The sequence below is a fragment of the Mobula hypostoma genome, chromosome 12 (assembly GCF_963921235.1).
Source record: "Mobula hypostoma chromosome 12, sMobHyp1.1, whole genome shotgun sequence".
Lineage (NCBI taxonomy): Eukaryota > Metazoa > Chordata > Chondrichthyes > Myliobatiformes > Myliobatidae > Mobula > Mobula hypostoma.
Window position 1 is genome coordinate 5,794,026 of NC_086108.1, and position 17,052 is coordinate 5,811,077.

General features: G+C 43.8%; 1 protein-coding gene across 1 annotated transcript in view; it reads left to right on the forward strand.

The window, feature by feature from the left end:
• LOC134355109 (SPARC-related modular calcium-binding protein 1-like) overlaps window positions 1–17,052 on the forward strand; it is a 192,711-nt gene that overhangs the window by 97,033 nt on the left and 78,626 nt on the right. Inside the window, exons 7-10 of the mRNA XM_063064856.1 lie at window positions 2,843–2,911; window positions 8,773–8,965; window positions 12,655–12,737; window positions 14,413–14,509. Coding sequence (XP_062920926.1) covers window positions 2,843–2,911; window positions 8,773–8,965; window positions 12,655–12,737; window positions 14,413–14,509 — 442 coding nt within the window. The remainder of the gene's footprint in view (window positions 1–2,842; window positions 2,912–8,772; window positions 8,966–12,654; window positions 12,738–14,412; window positions 14,510–17,052) is intronic.

Below are 17,052 nucleotides of genomic sequence, written 5' to 3' on the forward strand. Positions count from 1 at the left end.
GTAGCTTTGGCTTTATGCTTGGAGTAACTGTCTTGCTGGAAAACAAATCTTCTTCCAAGTTAGAGTTCTCTTGCATCATGTTTTCCTCCAGGATTTCCCTGTATTTCACTGTAATCACTTTACCCTCTACCTTCACAAGCCTTTGGCCAGCTGCAGTGAAGCATCCCCACAGCATGATGCAGCCACCATCGTGCTTCATGGTAGGGATGGTGTGTTTTGATGATGTGACGTGTTTGGTTTACGCCAAACATGGCGCTTAGTCTGCTGAGCAAAAGAGTCAATTTTATGATTATGAGGACACGCAGCCTCCTTTTATTGTCATTTAGTAATGCATGCATTAATAAATGATAAAAATGTTTTTCCAGAATGATATCACGAAAACACATGACAAACCGACTTAAAAACTAACAAAAACCACATAATTATAACATATAGTTACAACAGTGCAAAGCAATACCGTAATTTGATAAGAACAGACCATGGCACAGTAAAAGTCTCAGAGTCTCTCGAAAGTCCCATCATCTCACACAGACGGTGAACCTCCAGCTCCGCCAACTTGCCGATGCAGCATCCTGGAAGCATCCGACCACAGTCCGACTCCGAGTCAGTCCGAAAAACTCCGAGCCTCCAACCACCTATTCGACACTGAGCACCGAGCACCATCTCTGCCGAGCGCTTCAACCCCGGCCCCGGCAACAGGCAATAGGCAAAGCCGAGGATTTGGGGCCTTCGTCTCTGGAGATTCTCGACCACACAGTAGCAGCGGCAGCGAAGCGGGCATTTCAGAAGTCACTCCAGATGTTCCTCTGTACTCTCACGGCTGTCTGCCTCAAATCTGGATTGTGCACGGCTCCCCTAGTTACACATATCGATATTCATTTGGAACGGCCGCCCGCGCTGCGTCACGCCGCCATCTTCTCCTCCCTCCTGGTTTTTGGTTTCAGCAGGCCATAGAACCTTCTTCCAGTTGACTTTGGATCCTCCCCACATGCCTTCTGGCAAACTCTAGCCAAGATTTCATGGGAGTTTTTTTCAATATTGGCTTTCCCTTTGCCACTCTCCCATAAAACTGCAACTCGTGAAGCACCCGGGCAACAGTTGTTGTATGTGTAGTCTCTCCCATCTCAGCCACTGAGGCTTGTAACTCCTCCAGAGTTGTCATGGGTCTCTTGGTGGCCTCCCTCACTAGTCCCCTTCTTGCACGGCCACTCAGTTTTTGAGGATGGCCTGCTCTAGCTGTGCCATTCTTGATGATTGATTTAACTGTACTCCAAAGGACATTCAGCCACTTGGAAATTTTCTTGTATCCATCTTCTGACTTGTGCTTTTCAATAACCTTTTAGCAAAGTTGCTTGGAGTGTTCTTTTGTCTTCATGGTGTAGTTTTTGCCAGGATACTGACTCACCAGCAGTTGGACCCTCCAGATACAGGTGTATTTTTACTGCGATCAGTTGAAACACCTTGACTGCACATGGATCTCCAATTAACTAATTATGTGACTTCTAAAAGCAATTGGCTGCACCAGTGATGATTTGGTGTGTCATATTAAATGGGGTGAATACTTAAGCAATCAATTATTTTGTGTTTTTTATTTGTAATTTATTTAGATCACTTTGTAGAGATCTGTTTTCACTTTAACACAAAATAATCTTTTCCTGTTGATCAGTGTCAAAAAAGCCAAATTAAATCCACTGTGATTCAATGTTGTAAAACAATAAAACGTGAAAACCTCACATGCATGTGAATACCTTTTATAGGTACTGTGTGTAGGGTGGGTGTATAAGATTTTTGCACAGTACCGTATTTGTCAACGTGGAGTGCAAAGTGAGTGTGTAGATCTGGTGGGAGAAAAGGATGTTGTGAATGGCAATGGTAGAGCACTGCAGGAGTGGTGTGGGACAGGTGGCGGAGAAAGATTGTCAGAGGTGGCAGGTGGTACAGTTGTGGACATACCAAAACCTCAAACACCAGGTAAGGTCATTTGATTACAAGCAATTGGTTTATTGATCACTGCAGAATGTCTCTCTGGTGCTTCCCACCTCCTCCCATCTCCCTTCCCCTTTTCCCAACCATGAATCTCCTCTCCCTGCCCCCTTCCCACTCTCAGTTCACAATAGAGACCCAGATCAGACCCAGGTTTATCATCACTCACAGACGTCATGATTTTTTTGCCACAGCAATGCAGTGCAATACATAAACTTACTACAGTATGGTACAGAGGTCTTAGGCACCCTAGCGCACTCTCTCTCTCTCTCTCTCTCTCTCCCCCTCTCTCTCTCTCTCTCTCCCTCCCTCCCTCCCTCCCTCCCTCTCTCCCCTCTCTCTTATATATATATATACTTTTATATATATATATTTATTATACTTCTCAACCCTATTTTCCTACCTTCTCCCTGTAACCTTTGACACCCTTAACAATCAAGAACCTATCAACCTCTGCTTTAAATCTACCCAAAGGCTTATTCTCCACAGCTGTCCGTGGCGATGGATTCCACAGATTCACCACTCTCTGGCTGAAGAAATTCCTCCTAATCCTTTGTATATCTGGTCTTTGTATGCTGGAGGAACTCAGTGGGTCAGGCACTGAGGAAAATGAACAGTCGTTATTTTTTGGGTTGAGAGGGAAAATAAATCTGCTATAAATCGACTGGCAGAGGTAACATGGTGCACCGAATTGCCTAATTCGACTCCAATGTCCTATAGTCCATTTACGTTAATTTTGAAACTAGTTCATCTGAGAAGAGGAGAACAGATGAGAACTCCGATTTACATGGAATGGGTGTGAAAAAGAGCAAGGAGCATAAAACCCTCACATGTTTAATATTTTGCATTTGTCTTGTAGAGCTGTCGTACCCAGCCCCGTGGTTCCTATTCATCAGAGATGCCAAGTCAAACCGCAGCTCGAAGCTCGGTAAGTAGGAGCGACTCCATTCGATACAAACCACCATTAACATCACTGGGCAACAAATTCTTCCTAAAGTCTTGCTTCCTTAGAAATAGACCACTTGAAGCTAAACACAAGTATAATTTCAGACTACTTGTATCACGGAGGAATTTGGAGAAACAAGAAATTAACGTTTATTGAATATAATGCATTTAATTGTATAATGGAATTGACACTTTGCAATAGTTCAACTAAGTTAGAAATGTTTTGTTGATGATTCTCATTTGTACTCAGTGTCTGAGGCTTCTCCCTAAGTGTGCAACAATAATCAGCCAGCACTGATGGATTCCAGTTGCCAAAATCCTGTTTCTCCGTAATCATAATGTCCTGGTGAAACCCTTCACCGTGCTCATCACTGACAGTGCCAAGATTTGCAAGGAAAAAGACTAAGTGGAAATACAGAAAATGAATCTTTAGTGATATGTTGTACTTAGTGGTTTTGTATATTTGAAGCATTTGCCAACCAGCTGCATGTAGTTTGGTTCTCTGTAGTTGTCAAGAAAATTTTCATCTTCATCCTTGAATGTCTTCCATGTGATTTTCTCCAGTCCCACTATAAGTTCTTTGAATTGCTTGTCTTTGATGACCTGTTTGATTTATGGATGAACAAAAATACCTTCCTTAATCTTGGTATCAGCTATTATGAATTGAAATAACAAATATATGCGATTTTAAAAAATAGTGACTGATCTTTCCAATATTTTTATGATTACTTTTACATAAAACAATACAGAGAAAAAAATATATCAATACATTATACTAAGTTGCATATAAAGACTCCTTACCCTATATTCATACAGATTAATTAAGTTGTAACATTGAAATAGAGTAATTTTATTGTATAAAAAAATCTAACCCACTACCAAGACCGAAGCTGATTAGTAAAGAAGAAAAGGGAAAAAAATTATTAGTCATCATCTGTGCTTTACCAGTAAATCAAAGGTTTTGAAAATAATTCAAAAAAGGTCCCCACGATGTTTGAAAGTCTTGGCTAGATTCAGAGATTGAACATCGAAACTTCTCTAAATTTAAACATGATATCACATCACGTAAACATTGAGCATTGATAGGAGGGGCCGCATCTTTCCATTTAAGCAAGAGCGTCCTTCTGGCCATAAGAGAAATAAACACCAATGTGCAAGTCAGGTGACTCCAAAATAATATCCTTTCCTCCAACAATACCAAATAAAGCGGTGAAAGGATTAGGCTTAAAGTTTACTTTGAAAAGTATCGAGAAAATTTGAAATACTTCTTTCCAATATTTTCCAAGACTCGGGCATGTCCAAAACATGTGAATGAGTGAAGCTTCTCCATTATTATATTTATCACAATATGGAGATATATCTAAATAAAAACAAGACAACTTATCCTTGGTCATATGGGCCCTATGGACCTCTTTAAAATGTAGGAGAGAGTGGCGGGCACATAATGATGAAGTGTTAACCAATTTAAAAATTTGATTCCAAGTTTCCTCAGAAGTTGAAGTCTGTAAATCTTGTTCCCAAAGATTTTTAATTTTATCTAAAGGAACACTTCTCATTCCCAACAGCATATTATAAATATTAGATATAGATCCATTATAAAAAGGTTTCTAATTAAAAATTACATCTAGTAGATTCTTATCAGGACTTTTAGGAAATGTACTTATTTGAGACCGTAAAAAATCTCTTATTTGTAGGTATCGAAAAAAATGAGTTTTGGGTGAACTATATTTAGTTGACAGTTGTTCAAACGAAAAGAGACTTCCCTCTACAAACAAGTCCTGAAAGCAACATTGTATCATTTCTTATTGCATGTATTACTAAATGACAATAAAAGAGGACTGTGTGTCCTCATAATCTAATCTAATACCTAATTTATATATCTTTTTCAGGAATTGCCTGTTTTTATTCCTAAATCTTTTTTTGATTCTCTTGACTCTATTATATCTTCTAATATATGGAAGAATAAGCATTCTAGATTAAATAAAATTCATCTTCAGAAAGATAAAAAGAATGGAGGATTAGCCTTACCAAACTTCAAATTTTATTACTGGGCAGTTAATATAAGAAATCTTACATTTTGGTTATATTACATCAATCGCAAGGATTGCCCGATGTGGGATTTTTTTTAGATGCTAACTCTGTTAATAAATTTTCTATTATTTCTCTTCTTGGATCTTCACTTCCTTTGTCTCTGAGTAAGTTAACTGATAATCTGGTAGTCAAACACACTATGAGAATTTGGATACAATTGCGAAAATGCTTTGGCTTATTGAGATTTTCTCTTTCGAGTCCCATTTTTTCTAATTATTTTTTAAACCCCCTATGATTGATGTGGCTTTTAAAGAATGGGATAGATTAAATAGTGACTGATCAAGAAACTTCATCGTGACTTTCATGATCAGCAGCCCAAAATCCATAAGATACACCCTAAAGTATTCAGGAAGCAAAATCTTTGTTGTCCAGTGTTATGTGCTAGAATGGTTGATGGTTGGAAGTGATCCTATTGAATGGGACCATGTGGCTGCTTTTTCCAGTGCTGTGCAGTGGCCCCTCCATTTCAATGATGATGCAACCAGTTAGAATGCTCTTCACAGTGCTTTTGCAAAAGCTTTTGAGTGTTTTACTTGACAAACCAAATCTCCTTAAATATAGATGCTGTCATGCCTTCTTTCTAATTCCATCCATATGCATGTCGCCTTTTTGAGGCATCGTCCAGATCCCATGATATGAAATATATTAACAACCTTTTGAAGATCTCGAAAGTGAAGAGGACAGTGCCTAGGATGAAGCTGGCTGAACTTAACAACTTCCTGCCGCTATTTCTGATCCGTAGCTAGATGCTCTGTTTTTTCTTAACTGTGTTCTGATCCTTGCCTGGAAATGAATGAGTTAACATTTGGTGGGGCTATTAAGTTGAGGTTGGTATTTCCCAAGTGATCGATGCACCAGACTCAGGTTCCCTGTCGCTTATTATCTGATTCCTTTGTGACATTGTCAAACTGACATCCATGAACACATGTCCCTGAAAATAAAGTTACCTCCTAGTTTAAGGCATCTTGTAAGTTAGCTTGTTGGCAAATGAGAACCTTCTGAAGCAGTTGTCATCATTATCACCATCATTATGTGCCATGTCATGTGACATGCAAAAAAAAGGCAAGTTATGCATATAGTTAAAAAAAAGTTTGAAAAGGTGAGTTGTAGAGTTCCTGAAAGTGAGTCTATAGGTTATTGAATCAGATTAGTGGTGAGTGAAACTATCCACACTGGTTCAGGAGCCTGATGGTTGTGGGGTAATAACTGTTCCTGAACCTGCTGGTGTGGGACCTGAGGCTCATTGTGGTGAGTGAAGTTATCCACACTGGTTCAGGAGCCTGATGGTTGTGGGGTAATAACTGTTCCTGAACCTGGTGGTGTGGGACCTGAGGCTCATTGTGGTGAGTGAAGTTATCCACACTGGTTCAGTAGCCTGATAGTTGTGGGGTAACAACTGTTCCTGAACCTGGTGGTGTGGGACCTGAGGCTCATTGTGGTGAGTGAAGTTATCCACACTGGTTCAGGAGCCTGATGGTTGTGGGGTAATAACTGTTCCTGAACCTGGTGGTGTGGGACCTGAGGCTCATTGTGGTGAGTGAAGTTATCCACACTGGTTCAGGAGTCTGATGGTTGTGGGGTAATAACTGTTCCTGAACCTGGTGGTGTGGAACCTGAGGCTAATTGTGGTGAGTGAAGTTATCCACACTGGTTCAGGAGCCTGATGGTTGAGGGGTAATAACTGTTCCTGAACCTGGTGGTGTGGGACCTGAGGCTCATTGTGGTGAGTGAAGTTATCCACACTGGTTCAGGAGCCTGATGGTTGTGGGGTAATAACTGTTCCTGAACCTGGTGGTGTGGGACCTGAGGCTCATTGTGGTGAGTGAAGTTATCCACACTGGTTCAGGAGCCTGATGGTTGTGGGGTAATAACTGTTCCTGAACCTGGTGGTGTGGGACCTGAGGCTCATTGTGGTGAGTGAAGTTATCCACACTGGTTCAGGAGTCTGATGGTTGTGGGGTAATAACTGTTCCTGAACCTGGTGGTGTGGAACCTGAGGCTAATTGTGGTGAGTGAAGTTATCCACACTGGTTCAGGAGCCTGATGGTTGAGGGGTAATAACTGTTCCTGAACCTGGTGGTGTGGGACCTGAGGCTCATTGTGGTGAGTGAAGTTATCCACACTGGTTCAGGAGCCTGATGGTTGTGAGGTAATAACTGTTCCTGAACCTGGTGGTGTGGGACCTGAGGCTTCTGTACCACCTGCCTGATGATAGTAGTGAGAAAAGAGCATGGACTGGATGGTAGTAGCTCTTGATGGAAGCTGCTTTCTCGTGGGCAATCTGACTCTTTGGTTGTAGTCATTATAATGTGCTGTGTCGTACGATGTGGGCAATCATGGTCTTGACTGTGATTGTTCTTGGCAACATTTTCTACAGAAGTGGTTTGCCATTGCCTTCCTCTGGGAACTGTCTATACAAGATAGGTGACCCCAGCCATTATCAATACCCTTCAGAGATTGTTTGCCTGGCATCAGTGGTCACGTAACCAGGACTTGGTGATATCTACCAGCTGCTCACATGACCATCCACCATCTGCTCCCATGGCCTCACGTAACCTTGATCTGGGGGTGGGGGGGGGGCTAAGCAATTGCTGCACCTTGCCCAAGGGTGACCTGCAGGCCAGTGGAGGGAAGGAGCGTCGTTTTACCACCCCACCACCTCTTGAAAACAGTGGACACAAGCAATTACAGATGCTGACATCTGGAGCATCAGCTGGAGGAACTTGCAGTTTAGGAGGAGTCTGTGGGAGGGGTGAAGGAGTAAGAATTGTCACTATTTTGGATTGAGACCCTGCAAGGCTTTAAGCCAGAACGTTGACTTCTGAGCCCCCTCCCCGCAAGTACATCGATTTTCCCTACCCCTGCAGATGCTGCTCAACCTGCTAAGTTCCTCCAATAGATTACTTGCTGCTTTCAGAAGAGGTTTCAGCCCGAGGGACGAGCGGATGACGGGTACGCTCCAGTCTACATTAACGGAGACATAGTGGAGAGAGTGTCCCATTTCAGGTTTCTGGGAATACACATCTCAGAAGACCTTACATGGTCCACTAACACCACAACAATAGTTACGAAAGCACAGCAACGCTTGTTTTTCCTCAGGACGCTGAAGAAAGCTGGTCTACCTGAACAAATGCTGGTGACCTTTTACCGCTGCACCATAGAGAGCATCTTAACATACTGCATCTCTGTGTGGTATCTCAGTTGTACAGCAGCTGATAGGAAAGCACTTCAGCGGGTCGTCTCTAGCGCACAGAAGATCATTGGGATACAGCTCCCAGCCCTGGAGGACACCTACAGCTCTCGCTGCCTAAGGAAAGCTACAAGCATCTGTAAGGACAATACACACCCATGCAATCGTCTGTTTGAACTTCTTCCATCTGGCAGACGTTATAAGATTTTCTATGCCCGCACTCCCAGACTGAAAAATAGCTTTTTTCCCGGAGCTATAATTGCACTGAACCAATAGATTAAGTATCATCCGTAAATTTGTTATATTGCTACTTTAATAGTGGTTTTATGGCCGTTATGCATCTGAGTTTCGCTTTTGTACTGCTGGACAGTGCTTGTACTGGCTGGTTACTTGATTTTATTTATTTTATTTGTTGTTTTATAGGATTGAGTACGAGAGTTGTAAACTCATTTTCGCTGTATTGGTGCATGACAAGTTGTGCTATGCAATGACAATAAAGATATTTCATTTCATTTCATTAATGCCGGATGGCCCTTTTCATGTATTTTCCGTCCCGTTGTTAGACCAGCCAGTGTCTTGTGAGCAGGAGCGCCGAGCTGCCATTGAAGAGGCTAAGCTGCATCAGTACGAGGGAGCCTTCGTCCCACAGTGCAGCGCTGGTGGTCGCTACAAGCAGGTGCAGTGCCACCAGGCCACTGGGTACTGCTGGTGTGTTCAAGTCGATTCAGGCCACCCGATCCAAGGCACAACAGCCCGGTGAGTCGGAGTCATCAAGCACAGAAGCAGGCCCTTTGGCCCGTCTCGTCCATGCTGAACTAGTTCCATCACCCTTCACCTGGACCATACCCCTCCAACTCCTCCCATACACGTACTTACCCAAATTTCTCTTCAAAGTTGAAATCAAACCCACATCTACCACTTTCACAGGCAGCTCGTTCCGCACTCTCACCTCCCTCTGAGTGAAAAAGATCTCTCTCAAGTTCCCTTTAAATATTTCACCTTTCACCCTAAACCAGGGGTCCATGGACCGCTTGGTTAATGCTAGAGGTCCGAGGCATAAGAAAAAATTTAAGAACTCCTCTCCTAAACCTTTGACCTCTGGTTCTAGACTTACCCAATCTCAGTGGAGAAAGCCTGCTTTCATTTGCTCTATCTGTAGCCCTCATAATTTTGTATACGTCTATTAAATCAAATCTCCCCTTAGTCTCCTATGCTCCAGGGAATGAAGTTCTAACCTACTCAACTTTTCCCTATATTGGGGCAGCACAGTGGTGTATTGATAGCACAACACCTTTTCGTACCAGCAGCCCCTGTTCAATTGCTGCAGCTGCCTGCAAGGAGTCTGTACCTTCTCCCCGTGACCGTGTGGGTTTCCTCTGGGTGCTCCGGTTTCCTCCCACAGTCCAAAGATATACTAGTTGGTAGGCTAGTTGGTCATTGGAAATAGTCCCATGATTAGACCAGGATTAAATCAGGGATTGAAGAGCTGGAAGGGCCTATTCCACACTGTCTCAATAAATAAATAGATAGCCCAGGTCCTCAAGTCCTGGCAACATCCTCGTAAATATTCTCTGCACTCTTTCAATCTCATTGACATCTTTCCTGTAGGTAGGTGACCAGAGCTCCACACAAAACTCCAAGTTCAGCCTCACCAACATCGCGTATAGTTTCAACGTAACATCCTCACTCTTGGTCCTCAGTACTTTGACTAATGAAGCACAGCAGATGATGAGGAAGCGCTTGAATGGGTTGCATGTTTTTATTTATTTATTGAGATACTCCGCAGAATAGGCCCCTCTGGCCCTCCAAGACACGCCACCACTCAACAATTTAACTCTATCCTAATCCTGGGACCATTTACAATGAGCAATTAACCTATTAACTCGTACGTCTTTGGCCTGTGGGAGGAAACCAGAGCACCCGGAGGAAATCCACACGGTCACAGAGAGAACGTACAAGCTCCTTACGGGCAGTGTCAGGAATTGAGCCGCGGTCACCAGCCCTGCAAAGTGTTGTGCTAACGCTACCTTGCTGTCCTTTGAAATTGAACAGACATCGTTTTGAAACTAGGGTTGCATTAACTACATTGCCGGGTAAATCATTTGGGCAGCAACTCTTCGTGGTTTGTCAGAGACAAAATCTTTGCCAGGAGATGATGTGTTTTTTGTCAGGGGGAAAAGGAAGTGCAGCGTGAGTTTAAAAAGATAAACATCTGAGAGCAGAGGAAATGCAATTCCTCCAAATATTCATAAATTGTCATTGGTCGGGTGAATTCTCATGCAGGTTGTGTGGAAAGGCAAATTTTCCTTTGGACGTATAGATTTTCTCCCCATTCTTCATGGATCATGGTGTGACAGCCATTGAGTAATCCAGTAATCCAGGCTTTCTTTCAGACTTTGCTAAGTACCTATGTGTTTTGATCAAGCTTTCAGGCATTCTATGGCAGAGTCACATAACTCTTTACATAGAACATAAAGCATTACAGCCCAGGGACAGGCCCCTTCGCCACAATGTTGTGCCGAACCAGCTTAAAACAAACCCTCAAAAGCTAATCACTCCTACCTACACCGTGTCCCTATCCCTCCATCTTCCTTACATGTGCCTATCCAAATGTCTCTTAAAAGCCTCTAATATATTTGCCTCTATCACCATACCAGACATCCACCACTCTCTGAGTAAAAAACTTACCCCTCACATCCCCCTTGAACCCACCCCCTCTCACCTTCAATGCATGCCCTCTGGTATTAGACATTTCAACCCTGGGAAATAGATACTCTCTGTCCACTCGATCTATGCCTCTCATAATCTTATAAACCTCTATCAGATCTCCCCTCAGCCTCCCACACTCCAGAGGGAAAAACCCACGTTTGTCCAGCCTCTCATGATAGCACATGCCCTCTAAACCAGGCAGCATCCTGGTAAACCTCTTCTGCACACTCTCCAAAGCCTCAACGTCCTTCCTGTAGTGGGGTGACCAGAACAGTAATCGATAATCCAGATGTGGCCTAACCAGAATTTTATAAAGTTACAACGTAACCTCCTGACCTTTGAACTCAATAACGCCGACGATTGAGGCTTCAATTCCCGCTGCCGTCTGTAAAAAGTTTGTACGTTCTCCCCATGACCACTAGATGCTCTGGTTCTGGTTAACAATGCACAGGATAGGGTTAGTAAGTCATGCGTATGCTGTGTTGGTGCCAGAAGCATGGGGTCACTGCAGGCTGTCCCCAGCACGTCCTCGTATTGTGTTGGAGCAGAATTTAGAACATTTGACCTATCGAGTCTGCCCCACCTTTTCATCATGGCTGATCTATTTTCCCCCTCAGTCTTCTCCCTGTATCCCTTCACGGCCCGACTAATCAGCAATCTATCAACCTCTGCCTTAAATATACCCAATGTCTTGGTCTCCACAGATTCACCACTTTCTGGTGAAAGAAATCCCCCTCATCTTTGTTCTAAAAGGACATCCCTCCATTCTGAGGCTGTGCCCTCTGGTCCTATACTCCCCCACCATGGGAAACATCCTCTCCACATCTTGAGTCCCTTCAACATTTGATACGTTTCAATGAAGTCATCCCTCATTCATTTGAATTCCATGAATATTGTATTATAACATCTAAATTTCTTTGGAGACTGGGATTTCTTGTCCCCAGTGGCGATTGTGGGAGCTGAAGGTAACAAGAATTAGTGACTGAGTGGGAAATAGGCATTGATTTGATTAGCGGCATCTGTAGAATCTCCTGTCAAAATCAGAATCAGGTTTAACATCACTGACATATGTCATGAAGTTTGTTGTCATTGTGGCAGCAGTACAATGCAATACAGAATAATAGCAGAAAAATAGTTAAATTAAATAATAATGCAAAAACAGAAATTTAAAAAGTAGTGAGATAGTGTTCACGGGTTCAATGTTCATTCAGAAATCTGATGGCAGAGGGGAAGAAGCTGTTCCTGAATCGTTGAGTGTGTGTCTTCAGGCTCCTGTACCTCCTCCCTGATTGTAGCAATGAGAAGAGGGCATGTCCTGGGTGATGGGGGTCCTTAATGATGGATGCCGCCTTTTTGGGGCATCACTTTTTGAAGATGTCCTGGATACTATGGAGGCTAGTGCCTGTGATGGTGCTAACTGAGTTTACAACTCTCTGCAGCCTATTTCGATACTGTGCAGTGGCCCCCACACCCCCAGCAGACAGTGATGAAGCCAGTTAGAATGTTCTCTAATCTGTAGAAGTTTGTGAGTGTCGTTTGTGACATACCAAATCTCCTCAAACTCCTCATGAAATACAGCTGTTGTTGTGCTGCCTTTGTACTGCATCGATATGTTGGGCCCTGGATAGTGCGTCAGAGATGTTGACTCCCAGGAACTTGAAATTGCTCGTCCTTCCCCTTCTGATCCCGCAGTGAGGACTGGTGTGTGTTTTCACCTTTTACCGTTGCCTCTGCAGGAATCAGACTCCTGACTGCGGGAGCAGTGCAAAGTCCAAAGTCTCCGAGATGGCCCCCCTCTTCAGGGACAGGAAGCTGCAAGGTGAGTGATTGGAAGGACATAGAAGGAGTGCAGAGAGGTGTGAGGATGCTACTGGAAACAAGAGGAGTCTGTATATCAGGAGAGAATGAAAAGACAAGTCTCCTTCCTGTTTAGAAACAGAAAGTGAGGTGTGGAACTCAGAAGTCTATAATAATCATGAAGGTCTATATAATCTACCTATCACCTCCCAGCTTCTGACTTTATCCCCTCCCACCTACCTTCCCCCTCACCTATCACTTTCTTATTCTCGCTTCTGCTCCCTTCCGTTCCAGTCCTGAAGAAGAGTCTCAGCCCAAAATGTTGGCTGTTAATTAGAGTCATAGAAAAGTACAGCACCGAAACAGGCCCTTCAGCCCATCTAGTCCATGCTGAATCGTTTAAATTGCCTATCCCACTGACCTGCACTGGGACCATAGCCCTCCATATCCCTACCGTCCGTGTACCCACCCAAACTTTACTTCAACGTTGAAATCGAGCTTGCGTGCACCTCCTGCACTGGCAGCTCGTTCCCACATTCTCATCGTCCTCCCAGTGAAGAAGATCCCCCTCATATTCCACTTAAACTTTTCACCTTTCACCCTTAACCCATGACCTCTGGTTGTAGTCTCACCCAACCTCAGTGGAAAAAGCCTGCTTGCATTTATCCTCTCTATACCCCTCATAATTTTGTATATCTCTATCAAATCTCTTCTCAACCTTCTACTTTCTAAGGAATAAAGTCCTAACCTGTTCAACCTTTCCTTATAACTCAGGTCCTCCAGACCTGGCAACATCCTTCTAAATTTTCTCTGTACTCTTTCAACCTTATTTACATCTTTCCAATAGGTAGGTGACAAAAACTGCACACAATACTCCAAATGAGGCCACACCAATGCCTTATACAACTTCGACATAACGTCCCACTTCCTGTACTGAATACTTTGATTTATAAGGCCAACGTGCCAAATGTTTTCTTTATGACCCTATCTACTTGTGATGCCATTTTCAACAAATTATGGACCTGTATTCCCAGATCGCTCTCAGGGCCCTACCGTTCGCTGTGTAAGACCTATCCTGGTTGGTCCTACCGATGTGCAACACCTCACACTTGGTTGCAATAAGTTTTAGCTTCCATTTTTCAGCTCATTTTTCCAGCAGGTCCAGATCCCACTGTAAGCCATGATAGCTTTTGTCCTCTATACCCCTAATCTTGGTGTTATCTGCAAATTTTTTGATCCAGTTAACTGCATTATTATCTAGATTGTTGATGTAAATGACATTGACAATGGACCCAGCACCGGTCCCTGCGGCACTCCACTTACCACAAGCCTCCCGTCAGAGACGCAACCATCTACTACCACCCCCTGGCTTCTCCCACAAATTCCTCTCCATAGACGCTGCCTGACCTGCTGAGTCCCTCCAGCATTTTGTGTTTTGCTCTGGATTTCCAGCATCCGCAGAATCTCTGGTGTTTCTGATGTAAAAGTCATGGCAGTTCTCTATTGCCTGATACATTGGGCAACGGTCGTCTCTCAGCCAGCACCACAAGGCTGATGAGCTGGCATTCACCTCACTTGCTGTTTATTGGATCTAATGGTCTGCTTTAAGACTGTCTGCCTTCACCTCGGACCATCTGAGAGAGTCTTAAAGCTGATTGTTGTGACCTGCTAATGTCTGTCATGTCATGTGTCTCCAGGTTGCCCTGGTGGAAAGAAGACAGAGTTTGTAACAGGATTGTTGAAGTCTCTCATTATGGATATGGCCCAGGCTAGCTCACTCCTAACATGGAGAAGGTATTTATCTCTCCCTCCCCACCCTTCCTTCTTCCTACCCATGCACGTACAGTCCTCAAACCCCAGGATAGGCCGCCCGCAGCTTCCAGCTTCTGTGGGCTTGAGAATTTGCACAGATCAGGCCTTCATTGTTGGCCCAGGGTAGACCATCTTCACCCTTCAATGTTGACCCAGGTCAGACCATCTTCACCCTTCGATGTTGGCCCGGGACAGACCATCTTCACCCTTCGATGTTGGCCCGGGACAGACCATCTTCACCCTTCAATGTTGGCCCAGGATAGGTTTTATTCCTTGAAAAGTAGGAGGGTGAGGAACGACCTTGTAGAATTATATTTTTAAATGAGCGGTATAGATAAGGGGGATAATATTTTTTTCCCCAGGGTGGTAGAGTACTAAGTGAGAGAGTACTAAAAGTTTTAAAAGAGACAACTTTTCATGCAGAGATGTTGGGAATATGGAACAAGGTGCTAGAGGAAGTGGTTGAGGGAGATACAATCGTATCGTTTAAAAAGCACTCAGAAAGGCACATGAAGGGGAACGGCTTGGAGGAATATGGGCTGAACTCAGAAAATTGTAACTTGCTAGCTGGGCACCAGGGTTAGCATGAACTGGATGGGTGGAAGGGCCTGTATTCCTCTATGACTCTGACCCCATTATCTATAGGTGAGATAGGACATTACACATCCTTTGTCCTCAGCACTGGTTCAAGTAGTAGGAAACCCTGCAGCATCTTCATCAAGTCACCTGAATCGCAGTTTGCTATGAGGCCAGTGTTTGTGATACAGATATTAATTTTGCTCCTCCTAGAGCCATAGTGCACTACTGTTCAGGAGGAGGTCCTTTGGCCATCTCATCTGTGTGGAAATATTCTGCTTAGTCCCGGACCACACCCCTCCCATCCACGCACCCATCCAAACTTCTCTCAAGCATTGAAGTCAAACCTGCATCCAGCACCATCCCCACCCCCCACTGGCAGTTCGTTCCACACTCGCACCATCCTCTGAGTAAACATGTTCACCCTCTGTTTCCCCTTAAGTATTTTACCTTTCACCCTTAACCTATGACCCCCAGTTCTAGTCTCTCCAACATCAGTGGAAAAAGCCTATTTGCATTTACCCTGTCTGTACTCCTCATTTGGGTGGTGGGGTGGAGATAAGTCTCTACCCAATTCCTTCCCTCCGCTAGCCTGCGGGTCACCCTTGGGCAAGGTGTACACCTGGCTTAGCCCCCGCCCCCCCCCCCCCAGGATCAGGGTCACGTGAAGCCACAGGAGCGGGTGGGGGATGGTCGTATGAGCAGCCAGTGCACATCGCAAGTCCTGGTTATGCGACCACTGGCGCCAGGCAGACAATCTCTGAAGAGTATTGATAATGGCTGGGGTCACCCGTTTTCTAAAGACACTGCCCAGAAGAAGGCAATGGCAAAGCACTTCTGTAGAAAGATTTGCCAAGAACAATCACGGTCATGGAAAGAGAAAAGATTTGGAAGAGCTTCAGATTAAAGACAGATGGAAGACCATGATTGCCCATGTCATACGACACGGCACGTAATGGTGCCTATAAAAATGTGAATTGTATATGACATGATGCTACCACGTGATACATGCACACCTCACCTAAAGTAAATGGCAAACTTAAGACTCACCTCTCTCAGCTCTCTTGTTTTCCTTTGGATTAGTTTAATGTTTTGAAGTTACACTGGGGTTTTGGAAAAAGCTCCCTTCTGGCAAGCTGTTATAGGGCTATCAAAACAAAAAATTCATGCCACCCCCAGGCAGTTAATCTGATCAACCACTCTAGTTAGCCACCTCCCCTACCCACTCTATCTATTTCCTCAGTCACTGCACTTTAAGCCACGTTTTATAATGCTGTTTACATTGTAAATCCATGCTGGCATTTCTTTATTTTTGTACATTTATTCTATATTCATACTTCTAACTTTATTTTCATATAGTTTTTTATTCTTTAGAATTGTTGAATATTTTTTGTTGCACATTGTACCAACACACCACAGCAAATTCATAATGCATAGGGAGAATAAAGTTGATCCTTAACTGGCTTTTATAGTATACCGAGGTTGATCTTGACACCACAAGTTATTCATACAGTCAGAATGGAACCTGAGACTTTGTATTTTGGTCATAGTCATAGTCATACTTTATTGATCCCAGGGGAAATTGGTTTTCGTTACAGTTGCACCATAAATAATTAAATAGTAATAAAACCATAAATAGTTAAATAGTAATATGTAAATTATGCCAGGAAATAAGTCCAGGACCAGCCTATCGGCTCAGGGTGTCTGACCCTCCAAGGGAGGAGTTGTAAAGTTTGATGGCCACAGGCAGGAATGACTTCCTATGACGCTCTGTGTTGTATCTCGGTGGAATGAGTCTCTGGCTGAATGTACTCCTGTGCCCAACCAGTACATTATGTAGTGGATGGGAGACATTGTCCAAGATGGCATGCAACTTGGACAGCATCCTCTTTTCAGACACCACCGTCAGAGAGTCCAGTTCCATCCCCACAACATCACTGGCCTTACGA